Here is a 12,742-nt window from a genome sequence, read left to right as displayed (position 1 = left end):
ATCGGAAACAGGCTCCAGGCTCTGAGCCATCAGCCCAGAGCCCGACGCGGGGCTCGAACTCCCGGACTGCGAGATCGTGACCTGGCTGAAGTCGGACGCTTAACCGACTGCGCCACCCAGGCGCCCCTGTATATTTTCTATAGTTAATTTTCTTTGTATATTTTCCATATAAATGTTAGAATCTGTTTATTTATTTTTAAAAAGCCAACGCTTTTTTTGGGCAATTTAATTTTTTTATAGATCATACAGTAAAATTGACCTTTTTCTTTTAGTGTACAGTTCCATGAATTTTAAAGTATTTACGGGTTTGGATAAAAAACTAACGTGAACATGGGGTGCCTGGCAAGCTCAGTCAATACAGCATACAACTCTTGATCTTAGGGTTGTGAGTTTGAACCCCGTGTTGGTTGTAGAGATTACTTAAAAATAAAATCTTAAAAAAGACAACATGAACAGAAAACAAGAGTTATATTACTCCTTTAAAAAATCCTTCATACTATCTTTTTATAGTTAGTTGCTTTCTCCCCCTCCACTCTAGTACCTGGCACTCACTAATCTGTTCTCCATCACTGTACAGTTTGTCTTTTCAAGAAAGCTACATATATGGAATTAAAACCTTTTGAGATTGGCTTCTTTCGCTAGTATAATACACTTGCATTTCATTCATGTTGTTGTGTGTATTAGTAGTTCTTTCCTTTTTTAAATTGCTAAGTAGTATTCCATTGCATAGATTTACCACACTCTAGGACATTTGTGCATGTTCAGAGACAGTCAGTGGTTGTGACAGGTTCTGGTCAGTTTCTTTTTCTTTTTAAAGCTTTTAAAATTTATTTATTTATTTATTTATTTTAATTTTTAAATGTTTATTTATTTATTTTTATTATTTTTTATTATTTTTATTAAATATAATTTATTTTCAAATTGGTTTCCATACAACACCCAGTGCTCATCCCTCCTCAATGCCCATCACCCACTTTCCCCTCCCCTGCCTCCCATTAACTCTCAGTTTGTTCTCTGTATTTAAGAGTCTCTTGTGGTTTGCCTCCCTCCCTCTATGTTTGTAACATTTTCCCCCCTTCCCCACCCCCATGATCTTCTGTTAAGTTTCTCAAGATCCACATATGAGTGAAAACATATGGTATCTGTCTTTCTCTGACTGACTTATTTCACTTAGCATAATACCCTCCAGTTCCATCCACGTTGCTGCAAATGGCAGGATTTCATTCTTTCTCTTGCCAAGTAGTATTCCACTGTATATATAAACCACATCTTTATCCATTCATCAGTTGATGGACATTTAGGCTCTTTCCATAATTTGGCTATTGTTGGAAGTGCCACCAACTGAGCCACCCAGCAGCCTCCATACATATATGTTAAAAGAAGTTAATTAATTAATTAATTAGTTTTGAAAAAGAGGGAGAGAGAGCAGGGGAAAGGCAGATGGAGATAGAGAGAATCTTAAGCAGGCTCCATACTTAGTGGGCCCAATCCCATGACCCTGGGATCATGACCTGAGCCAAAATCAAGAGTTCGATGCTCAACCAACTGAGCCATCCAGGCACCCCTAAATAAATAATTAAAAAAAAAATGAACAGAGGAGTGGCTGAGTGGCTTAGTCAGTTAAACATCAGACTCGTGATATCTGCTTAGGTAATGATCTCATGGTTTGTGAGATGGAGCCCCGAGTTGGTCTCTGTGCTGACAGCATGGAGCCTGCTTAGGATTCTCCCTCTCCTGTTTCTCTGCCCCTCCCCAACTCATGTACAAGTGCATATTCTCTCTCTGAAAATAAATAAGTAAATAAGTAAGTAAATAAATAAATAAATAAATAAATAAAATATTTAAAATATTTTAAAAAGTACAGATTTTTAATGGATTTTTAAAATTTATTTTTATTTTATTTTATTTTATTTTATTTTATTTTTTCAATGTATGAAATTTATTGTCAAATTGGTTTCCATACAACACCCAGTGCTCATCCCAAAAGGTGCCCTCCTCTATACCCATTACCCACCCCCCCTCCCTCCCTCCCCCGTCAATCTCAGTTTGTTCCCAGTTTTTAAGAGTCTCTTATGCTTTGGCTCTCTCCCACTCTAACCTCTTTTTTTTTTCCTTCCCCTCCCCCATGGGTTTCTGTTAAGTTTCTCAGAATCCACATAAGAGTGAAAACATATGGTATCTGTCTATCTCTGTATGGCTTATTTCACTTAGCATCACACTCTCCAGTTCCATCCACGTTGTTACAAAGCGCCATATTTCATTCTTTCTCATTGCCATGTAGTATTCCATTGTGTATATAAACCACAATTTCTTTATCCATTCATTGGTTGATGGACATTTAGGCTCTTTCCATAATTTGGCTATTGTTGAAAGTGCTGCTATCAACATTGGGGTACATGTGCCCCTATGCATCAGCACTCCTGTATCCCTTGGATAAATTCCTAGCAGTGCTATTGCTGGGTCATAGGGTAGTTCTATTTTTAATTTTTTGAGGAACCTCCACACTGTTTTCCAGAGTGGCTGCACCAGTTTGTATTCCCACCAACAGTGCAAGCATCTTCTAAATTTTGTTGTTTCTTTTTCACTGTATTTCTTCCTTCAGCTCTGTGATTCTATTTGCATTCCTTGAAAAGTTGTTTATTTTTTGTTGTTATTCAAAAGTAACATTGACATATTCTACTGATGCCTTCCTCATGGTGACTGCCATCTTGAGACTGTGTCCATGTTTTTATTAAGCTTGGAGCATGGGTTGCATATTGTTTACTTTTTATTTTCACTGCTTAGTAGAGGGTTGACATGGAAAAGAATTAATCCCAGTCTCTAATACTTAATCAGTTCATGCTCTTTCTCCTGTTTCCCAAGAGTGCCCTCGGCAAGACAGTGATATTGCCTTCTTGATTGATGGTTCTGGTAGCATCATCCAGAGCGACTTTCAGAAGATGAAGGATTTTGTCTCAACTGTGATGGGTCAATTCAAGAAATCCAAAACCTTGGTGAGGGCAAATGGGTTGGTTAAGAAATAGTTCATATAAAGCTGGAAAATCCATGGCAACCAGTCTGCCACTTTTCTCTTTTACTTCTATTGCAAAATTGCCAATTAATCATGTTTTCTTTCATGATCCTCTTTCCTGCTCTTTCTGGATGCAGCCTCAGCATTCTTCCAGCCCTCTGTAAAGCAGGCCGCTCTGACTAATTGATAAGGGTTGGCATGGGAGATGAAACTTACCTGTCATCTCTGGCTGAGTTCTAGTATTTAGAGGTGGGAGCTGATGGCAGATCTCTGTCCTGGTGTGGCAGAAGAATTGGGGGCAGTGTAGAATTTGGAGGGATTTGGAGACTTGAGTGTTTCAAGATTTATGTAACATTTCCTAGGAGGTGGGCAAGTGTGAGGAGGGACACTTTCTCCAGTGTAATACCAGATGCCTGTTCCCAGTTTTCTTTAATGCAGTACTCTGAAGACTTCCAGACTCATTTCACCTTTAATGAATTCAAGAAAAACCCTAACCCATCATTGCTGGTGAGGCCAATAAAACAGTTGCGTGGGCGGACACACACTGCCACAGGAATCCGCAAAGTAGTGTAAGTTCTTTGCTTAGGATGGAAGGAGGAGGTGATTTTTTTAGTTGGGATTTGAAGAATGAAGGCAGTTGTTCAGACAGGGACGGGGTAGAAGATATTTATGGTGGAGGGAACAGCATGAGTAAAGGTGTGGAGGAGGGACTCTGCATTGTATGTTCATGAAATACAAGTTGTGAGTAAAGGTAGGAGTGAAGGGGAGACGTGAGGGTAAAGCTAGAGGGTGGCCACAGAGATTAGTTGAGGTCAGGTCCCTTAAGGCAACTGAAAAGCCAGTGGGGATCCACTGAAGGTTTTAAGCAGTGGGGAGACGTCACCACATCTTGTTTTGGAAAGTTCACTCTGGTGTGTGTGTGTGTGTGTGTGTGTGTGTACGTGTATAGAGGTGAGGGTGGGGATTGGGACAAAAGTATAGGAAGGTGAGCTAGAGACCCATTGCATCAAACCAGGAAAGGTTTGTGAGGGCCCAATTAAGCTTAAAAATTTTGTTTTAATTTAAAATAGTTTAAAAAATCAATATATGCAAAATTATATAAATGCAGTGAAGATTTCATTTCCTTCCACTCTTCTACCTTCTCCTGTTGCCTTTCCAGGTCATGGGGCAGCCACATCTCAGTGTTCATTCCAAAGGAGCCCAAACCCCTCCTAGCTACATCTGAGCCAGTGACTGCTGATGCTTCCTCCTTAGCATTAAGAGTATCTCTATTCACATTTGACTTTTCTTTCCTCTTCCCTGGACAGAAGAGAATTGTTTCAGAGCAGTAGTGGAGCGCGGGAGAAAGCCTTTAAGATCCTAGTAGTCATCACGGATGGAGAAAAGTTTGGCGATCCCTTGGAGTACAAGGATGTCATTCCTGAAGCAGACAAAGAGGGGATCATTCGCTATGTCATTGGGGTAGGAAATGTGGCTCTTTGGCCTGAGCTTCTGTGGCCTGATGCTTCTACTTGGATACACCCTCCCTTCAATTTGTAAATATCAGTTAAACCAAGGTAGGGCAAGGTCACTGCTAGCCCACATGAGCCTGTGTCAGTTAATTATTGTTACAATGATGCAGTACAACAAATTATCTCAGATTTCAGTCCTTTAATTTTTTTAACAATTTATTTTTATTTTTGAGAGGGAGGGAGAGAGAGAGAGAGAGAGAGAGAGGGAGACATAGAGTCTAAAGCAGGCTTTAGGCTCTGAGCTGTCAGCACAGAGCCTGATGCAGGGCTCAAACTCATGGGCTGTGAGATCATGACTTGAGCCAAAGTCGGATGCTCAACTGACTGAGCCACCCATGCGCACCAGAATTCAGTCCTTTATTTAAAAAAAAAATTTTTTTAGGGGCGCCTGGGTGGCTCAGTTGGTTAAGCGTCCGACTTCGGCTCAGGTCATGATCTCACGGTCCGTGAGTTCGAGCCCCGTGTCAGGCTCTGGGCTGATGGCTCAGAGCCTGGAGCCTGTTTCAGATTCTGTGTCTCCCTCTCTCTCCGACCCTCCCCCGTTCATGCTGTCTCTCCTTGTCTCAAAAATAAATAAACGTTAAAAAAAATTTAAAAAAATAAATAAAAAAAATTTTTAAAAACGTTTATTTATTTTTGAGACAGAGAGACAGAGCATGAACGAGGGAGGGGCAGAGAGAGAGGGAAACACAGAATCAAAAGCAGGCTCCAGGCTCTGAGCCATCAGCCCAGAGCCCGACACGGGGTTCGAACTCACAGACTGTGAGATCATGACCTGAGCCGAAGTCGGACGCTTAACCGACTGAGCCACCTAGGCGCCCCCAGAATTCAGTCTTTTAAAACAATAAGTAAGTCTGTAGTTGAGCTGGACAATTTTTCTGGCTTTGACTAGGCTCACTCTTAAATCTGTAATCATTTGAAGGTTGCTTGGCAGCTTTGCTGATCTTGGCTGGGCTCTCTCCATTTTTGAGGGTTGCCATCTATGTCTGTCTGCTGGACTGGAATGACTGGAACAACTGGGGTAACTTGGCTCTGCTGCTCCCAGTATCATCTTACAGTGGGCTAGCCTGGGCATGTCCTCATGGTGAAGGCAGGGGAACAAAAGAGCAAGTGGGGGCACCTGGGTGGCTCAGTCGGTTGAGAGTCTGACTTCAGCTCAGGTCATGATCTCATGGCTTGTGGCTTCAAGGCCCCTGTCGGGCTCTGTGCTGACAGCTCAGAGCCTGGAGCATGCTTCAGATTCTGTGTCTCCCTCTCTCTCTCCACCCCTCCCCTGCTCATGCTCTGTCTCTCTGCCTCTCAAAAATAAATAAACATTAAAAAAACAATAAAAAAAGAGCAAGTGGAAATGTTTCAAGCACTTTTTTTTAAAGCATCTGTCTGAATCATGTATGATAATATCCATTGGCTGAAGCAAGACACATAGCCGGACCCAGAGACAACAAGCAGGGCAGATTGCTCTGCCATAAATAGGAGGATACAGCAAAGTTTTGGGGGAAAGGGCTTGGATATAGGAAGAGGTATAGAGTTGGGGATCAGTGTAATCAAACTACCACAGTACCTTGTATGACACAGAAAAAAGTATCATCATGGGTGCATGGGTTGGCAAGTAGGAAACCCCTTCATATAGAGAAAAAGACTCCCTTTACTCTGGGGAGAGGTCAGCTCCATACCAGGAGGCATAGCACAATAAAGGGACCAAAAGCTAATTTCTCCCTTGACAGAATGTTATGTGCAGTGCATAACCTGCCCTACTATACTTGGTAGCCCTGTCCCTATTCTGGTGCATTTCTTCATCTGACAGATATTGTTTCAGATTCTTTTCCCACAGAATTTTCTTTGCTGGATGAGACTGATACCCCCAGATGATGTCTGACTTGGCCTCTATTCCTTGATAACAGGTGGGAGCTGCTTTCAACAGTCCCAAAACTCGTGAAGAGCTTAATACCATTGCATCAAAGCCTCCTCGTGATTATGTGTTCCGGGTGAATAACTTTGAAGCTCTGAAGACCATTCAAAACCAGCTTCAGGAAAAGATCTTTGCAATTGAGGGTAAGCTAAGGTTCTATATTCCTGTAGCAGCTCCAGAGGCAGCTCCTTATCTCCAAACATGCATTTCCTCTTTAGTAGCTAGAACCTCTTAACCCTTGATATCCTCTCAGCATTAACTCTTTCTCCATTTCCTCTAGTTCCCAGCAACTCTGGCCTCACTTGGCCATTTCCTTTGAAATCAAAGAATGTAGACTTTATATTTACTTTGTAAGCCTTGGCTATAGGCTGAAAAATTGGAGGATAAGGGAGCCAAATCTCAGATAGTATTTTTCAAAAAATTTAGATATGCTACCAACATTTGTCCGTTTGAGTCACTGCTGTATTTCCAGTGTCTAGAATAGTGCCTGGTACATAGAGAGTTCTCAATAAATGTTTATTGAATAAATTAATTCAAAAATTAGGGAAAGGTTCATACACAATCTGGATTTATGGTTTCTCTTGAAAAGTTGGAAGGTTAGACTGCATTCCTACTTGGCAAAAAGAAGGTGGGACCAAATTGCCACCTTCTCTTTAAAAGGAGTACATGCTTTCTAGTGCAACATAGCTCCCATGTGACTCTCTTTTTGTTTGGTCAACATAACATTTGAGTTTCCAGCTCTTCTGCTTTCTTTAATGTAGAAAGTGCTCCTCCTCACAGGTACTCAGACAGGAAGTACCAGCTCCTTTGAACATGAGATGTCTCAGGAAGGCTTCAGTGCTGCCATCACCTCTGTAAGTGGTCCTTTATTAAATTGTGATGGGGCAAGAAGAAGGGGGTGAAGAGGTGCAAGGGTATGGTGGCTTTTATCTGCAATTGGTATTTGTTGGGAGGCATGTCTTTGATGGGGAGCAGTGGTCCCTTTTCTTTTCCTTATCAGACCTTTTTTTTTTTTAAATGAGATATAGTGGACATATGGTATTATCTTTAGGTATACAACATAATGATTTGATGTATGCATGTATTGTGAAATGATCAACACAATAAGTCTGATTAATATTCATCACACATTTAGGTAAAAAAATTATTTTTCTTGTGATGAAAACTTTAAGATTTATATTCTTAGCAACTTTCAAATACCAATACAGTGTTATTAACTATACTTACCAGGGTGTACATTATACCCCAGACTTTATTTTATAACTGGAAATTTGTACCTTTTGACCACCATCACCATTTTGCCTACCTTGCCAACAAATTGCCTTTGGCTACCACCAATCTGTTCTCTGCATCTATGAGTTTAGTTTTTGTTTTGTTTTAGATTCCATATATACGTGAGATCATACCATATTTGTCTTTCTCTGACTTGTTTTGCTTAGCATAATGCCCTCAAGGTCCATACATGTTACAAATGGCAGTATTTCCTTCTTTTTTATGGCTGGTTAATATTCCATTGTATTATATATAACATTTTCTTTATCTGTGCTTCAGTGGACACTTAGATTATTTCCATGTCTTGGTTATTGTAAATAATGCTTCAGTGAACATAGGGTGCAGATATCTTTTTAAGTTAGTGTTTTCATTTCCTTCATTTCTTTCTTTCCTTTTTCATGACAGTCATTCTAACAGGTGTGAGGTGACATCTCATTGTGGTTTTGATTTGCATTTCCCTGATGATTAGTGATGTTGAGCACTGGCCATCTGTTTATCTTCTTTGGAAAAATGTCCAGATCCTCTGCCCATTTTTAATCAGAAATTTTTTGCTATTGAGTTGTAGGAGTTCTTTATATATTTTTTATATATCAACCCCTTACCAGAGATATGATGCACAAATATTTCCTCCAATTCTGTAGGTTACCTTTTCACTTTGTTGATGGTTTCTTTTGTTGTGCAGAAGATTTTTAGCTTGATGTAGTCCTATTTGTTTATTTTTGTTTTTGTTGCCTTTGCTTTTGGTGTCAAACCCAAAAAAATCCTTGCCACGATCAATGTAAAGTTGCTTACCACCAGTTTTATTCTTGGAGTGTTATGGTTTACAGTCTTATGGTCCTTTTTGAATTGCTTTTTGTAAGTGATGTGAGATAGTGGTTCAGTTTCATTCTTTTGCATGAGACTTTTCACTTTTCCCAATCCCATTTATTGAGAGACTGTCTTTTCCCCATTGCATATTCTTGAATCTTTTGTTGTAAATTAATTGACCATATATGTATGGGTTTATTTCTGGGATGTCTATGTATTCTGCTATATTTATCTATATGTTTGTATTTATGCCAATACGATACTGTTTTGATTACTATAATTTTGCAATATAGTTTGAAATCAGAAAACATGATGCCTCCAGCTTTGTTCTTCTTTCTCAGAATTGCTTTGGCTATTTGGGGTCTTTTGTAGTTCCATACAAATTTAGGATTGTTTGTTCTATTTCCATGAAAAATGCCATTGAAATTTTGATAAGGATTGCACTGAAGCTCTATGTTGCTCAATCTTGTTCTACCTTCTTTCCCAGAATAATCTCTTGCTAGGTGCTGTGGGAAGCTTTGACTGGGCTGGTGGAGCTTTTCTGTATGTGTCAAAGGACAAATTCACCTTCATCAACACAACCAGGGTAGATTCAGACATGAATGATGCTTACTTGGGTAAGTGGAGATGGCAGGGTAACTCTAAGAAGGGGTCTTGATAGGGCATACCTCAACTAGCATAGACATCACTGGATCTTTCAAAGGCCCTTGGAATAAATTTAAAGACAGAAATTTCAAAATTTCATTTTAGTTATGTTAAAAAAGGGGGATATAGTGCAGGGTCCAGTTATCCCAACCTACTAAGCATGGGGCTACTGCAGTGCCCCTACTCTAAGGATAGGTCTCCTAGAAGGGGCTGAGTCTGTGAAGGAAAGCACTTATCCTCTCAGATCACCATCTTCAGGTTATGCTGCCGAAGTCATATGGAGGAGCAGGGTGCAAAATCTGGTTCTTGGGGCACCTCGATATCAGCACACTGGCCTGGTGGTGATGTTTAGAGAGAATGCTGGTACCTGGGAGACCAACACTGTTATCAAGGGTAGCCAGGTAAGTGCAGAGTATGTGGAGCATAAATGTGCAGAGGCACCCTGGGGGCTTGACATTCCAGTATGGGCATCACCAGGTGCTATGTGTATCAGAGTTTTATAAAGGAGCTTTCAGAGGGCTTTGAGCTGGACAGTCACAAGAATAAGAATGTTGTGTTTTCACTTTTCTAACTACAATAAATAATGACACTTGACTTGTGCAGAGCTTTCTGTGAGTCTCCCTGTGCAAAGAGCTGGTATTTAACCAGTACATAACCAGTATAGCCATATTAATTATTAGAATATGGAAAAATTCCATATCTGTCAATCAATAGATGCTTTCCTTAGATTAATGCTTTCTTCCCCCTCCCTTGCACTCTGGTCTCTTCCTCATTATTCTTTGAACTTCCCCATGATTCAACAACTATGAGGTGAGACAGGGCATCTCAGGGGAGCTTTTGGACCTACTTCATCTAAGCCCATAGTCAGTGCCTGAGCAATCCTAACAGTTTAATATTTTGATTTTTTAAAATGTTTATTTATTTTTGAAAAGGAGAGAGAGACAGAGTGTGAGTGGGGGAGGGGCAGAGAGAGAGAGGGAGACACAGAATCTGAAGCAGGCTCCAGGCTCTGCACTGTCAGCACAGAGCCTGATGTGGGGCTTAAACTCATGAACCATGAGATCGTGACCTGAGCCGAAGTAGGACCCTTAACCCACTGAGTCACCCCGGTGCCCCTAGCAGTTCAATATTTTGAATATCACCCTGAAAAAGCAGTGTGGTTGCATCTTATGTGTGGCATCATATGTGGTGTGAGACACAAAAGTTTCTAGTTCAAATTATCCTTGAAAATTCCTGAAATAGGGTTGCACTCATGTGTCTGTAGTTCTGTGTGTATTCCTTTCATTTTTATCACTGGCTCACTTTGGTCTGCAATTAATGCATCATATGTGGATACCTGATTGCTCTGATACCTGAACAGCTTGTCATAATTCTTTGCCATAGTCAAATTCTTCATATGGTCTTTTCATAGTTTTTATCAACACATAAAACATAGGCATCAGTGCCTGACACATATAAGGGGTAGGGTGGGGGAGAATACATAGGGGAATTCTAGGAAGTCAAGTGTGAATGTGATGCTACTTCTCTGTTTTAAGTGTGTGTGGTCCAGAATTACATGGAGAAGCCTGGATGGTCAACTCTTTTACCATACACAGGTATTACACATACAAATTAGAATCAAGGATGATGAATACTAAACTGGGACAGTCTGAGTGTTATGAGAGTAAATGGGAGGGATATCCACACAAGGATGTTAAGGAAAGTTTCCTAGAGAAAGTGACAATTGATGTGGAAGAACTAGAGAAATGAAGAATGTGGAAAGAAGAGGGCCAAAGGAAGGAGAGAGCATGAGACACAGTTCAGAGTGTATGTATTGGGGTTTGGGGAGTGTGGGTGAAAACACTGGGAAGAACTAGATTAATGTCAAATCTATCACTCCCTCCATTTCTAATGAAATCAGCCTGGTCCATGCCATCATTTCCGTGGACCTAGCTTTAGGTTCCTGTGGGTCTCCCAAAGTCTTATGTTTCCTCTCTTTAATCCATAGAGGGAGAGTGAACTTTCTAAATGAGAAACTGTTGATATCAATCTTTAAAACACTTTGTTGACTGCAGACCAATATTTAATAAAAATTTAAATCTATAAAAATGATAATGCATCACAACCAAGTGTAGTTAATCCCATGAATGCAGGGCTTGTTCAATAATGTTCCAGAAATGGACAAGCTGATTATAAAGTTCACATGGAAATGCTAGGGACCCAGAATAGTCAAAATATTTGAAAAAGAAGAATTTCCAATGTCAAAACCTACTACCAATCTACAATAATCAAGACAGTCTGGTATCAGTGTAAAGATAGACCTACAGGTCAATGGAATAGGACGAGGGGTCCAGAAATAAACCTATACATCTATAATCAATTGATTTTTGACAAAGGTACCAAGTTCATTCAATAGGGAAAAATAATCTTTTCAACAAATGGTGTTGGGATAACTGGATATCTCCTACCTCAAAATATACAAAAATTAATTCAAAATAGATCAAAGACCTAAATGTAAGAACTAAAGCTATAAACTTCTTGGACTCATAGGTAAATTTTTGTAATTTTAGATTTGGCAGTGGTTTCTTAGATATAACACCACAAGAACAATAAAACAAAGAAAAAATAGATAAATTTGGCTTCATCAGATTGAAAACTTTTGAGCATCAAAGGACACTATCAAGAAAATGAAAAGGATGGAAGAAACTATTTATAAACCATATATCTGATAAAGATCTGGTATTTAGAATATATAAAGAACTCTTACAGCTCAACAATAAAGAGACAAAACATGCAATTTAAAAATGGGTATAAGATTTGAACAAACATTTCTCGAAAGAGGATATATACAAATGGCCAATAGGCACATGAAAAGATGTTCAACATTATTAGTTTTTAGTGAAAGACAAATCAAAACCACAATAGAGATATCACTAGAATGACTATTTAAAAAAATAAAAAATAACAAATATTGGTGAGGATGTGGGGAAATGGGAGCCCTCATGTACTGCTGGTGGGAATGTAAAATAATAGAATCTTTTTGGAATACAGTTTGGCAGTTCCTCAAAAAGTTAAATATAGTTTTACTACATGACCCAGAAATTCCCTTCCTAGATTAGATATATAGCTTCCCCCCAAACAAAAATAAATGTTCAAATAAAAACATGACTGTTCATAGCAACATTATTCATAATAGTCAAAAGGTGAAAAAAATCTAAATGTTCATCAACTTTTGAAGAGGTAAAAAAAATGTGGTACATCTATACAATGAAATACTATTTAGTTATAACAAGAATGAAGTGTTGACACATGCTACATGGGTAAACCTTGAAAATTTTATGGTAAGTGAAAATAACTTGTCACAAAAGTCTACATATTGTATGATTTCGTCCATCTTAAGTGTCTGACTTAGACAAATTCATAGAGCTAGAAAGTAGATTAATCGTTGCTGGGGAAAAGAGGAAAGAAGGAATTGGAGTTGATGCTAACAGAAAGGGTTTCTTTCTGGAGTGATGGAAATGTTCTGGAATTAGTGCTGATGGTTACACAACATAGTTTATGAACTAAAAACAACTAAATTTTAAATGGTGAATTTTATGTTATGTAAAT

At 39.3% G+C, this 12,742-nt stretch overlaps 1 protein-coding gene across 4 annotated transcripts in view; it reads left to right on the top strand.

Moving 5' to 3' along the window:
- ITGAM (integrin subunit alpha M) overlaps positions 1-12,742 on the top strand; it is a 44,183-nt gene that overhangs the window by 9,366 nt on the left and 22,075 nt on the right. For 3 of the 4 annotated variants that reach the window (XM_047839111.1, XM_047839110.1, XM_047839114.1), the window contains 7 exons: positions 2,863-2,993; positions 3,434-3,579; positions 4,318-4,471; positions 6,423-6,573; positions 7,211-7,284; positions 8,997-9,126; positions 9,413-9,555. In XM_047839111.1, the coding sequence (XP_047695067.1) occupies positions 2,863-2,993; positions 3,434-3,579; positions 4,318-4,471; positions 6,423-6,573; positions 7,211-7,284; positions 8,997-9,126; positions 9,413-9,555 (929 nt within the window). The remainder of the gene's footprint in view (positions 1-2,862; positions 2,994-3,433; positions 3,580-4,317; positions 4,472-6,422; positions 6,574-7,210; positions 7,285-8,996; positions 9,127-9,412; positions 9,556-12,742) is intronic. The other variant, XM_047839112.1, reaches the window with a different exon arrangement.

The sequence above is a fragment of the Prionailurus viverrinus genome, chromosome E3, assembly GCF_022837055.1.
Source record: "Prionailurus viverrinus isolate Anna chromosome E3, UM_Priviv_1.0, whole genome shotgun sequence".
Lineage (NCBI taxonomy): Eukaryota > Metazoa > Chordata > Mammalia > Carnivora > Felidae > Prionailurus > Prionailurus viverrinus.
Note: the sequence above shows the minus strand (reverse complement) of the source record. Positions and strands in the feature narration are given on the sequence as shown.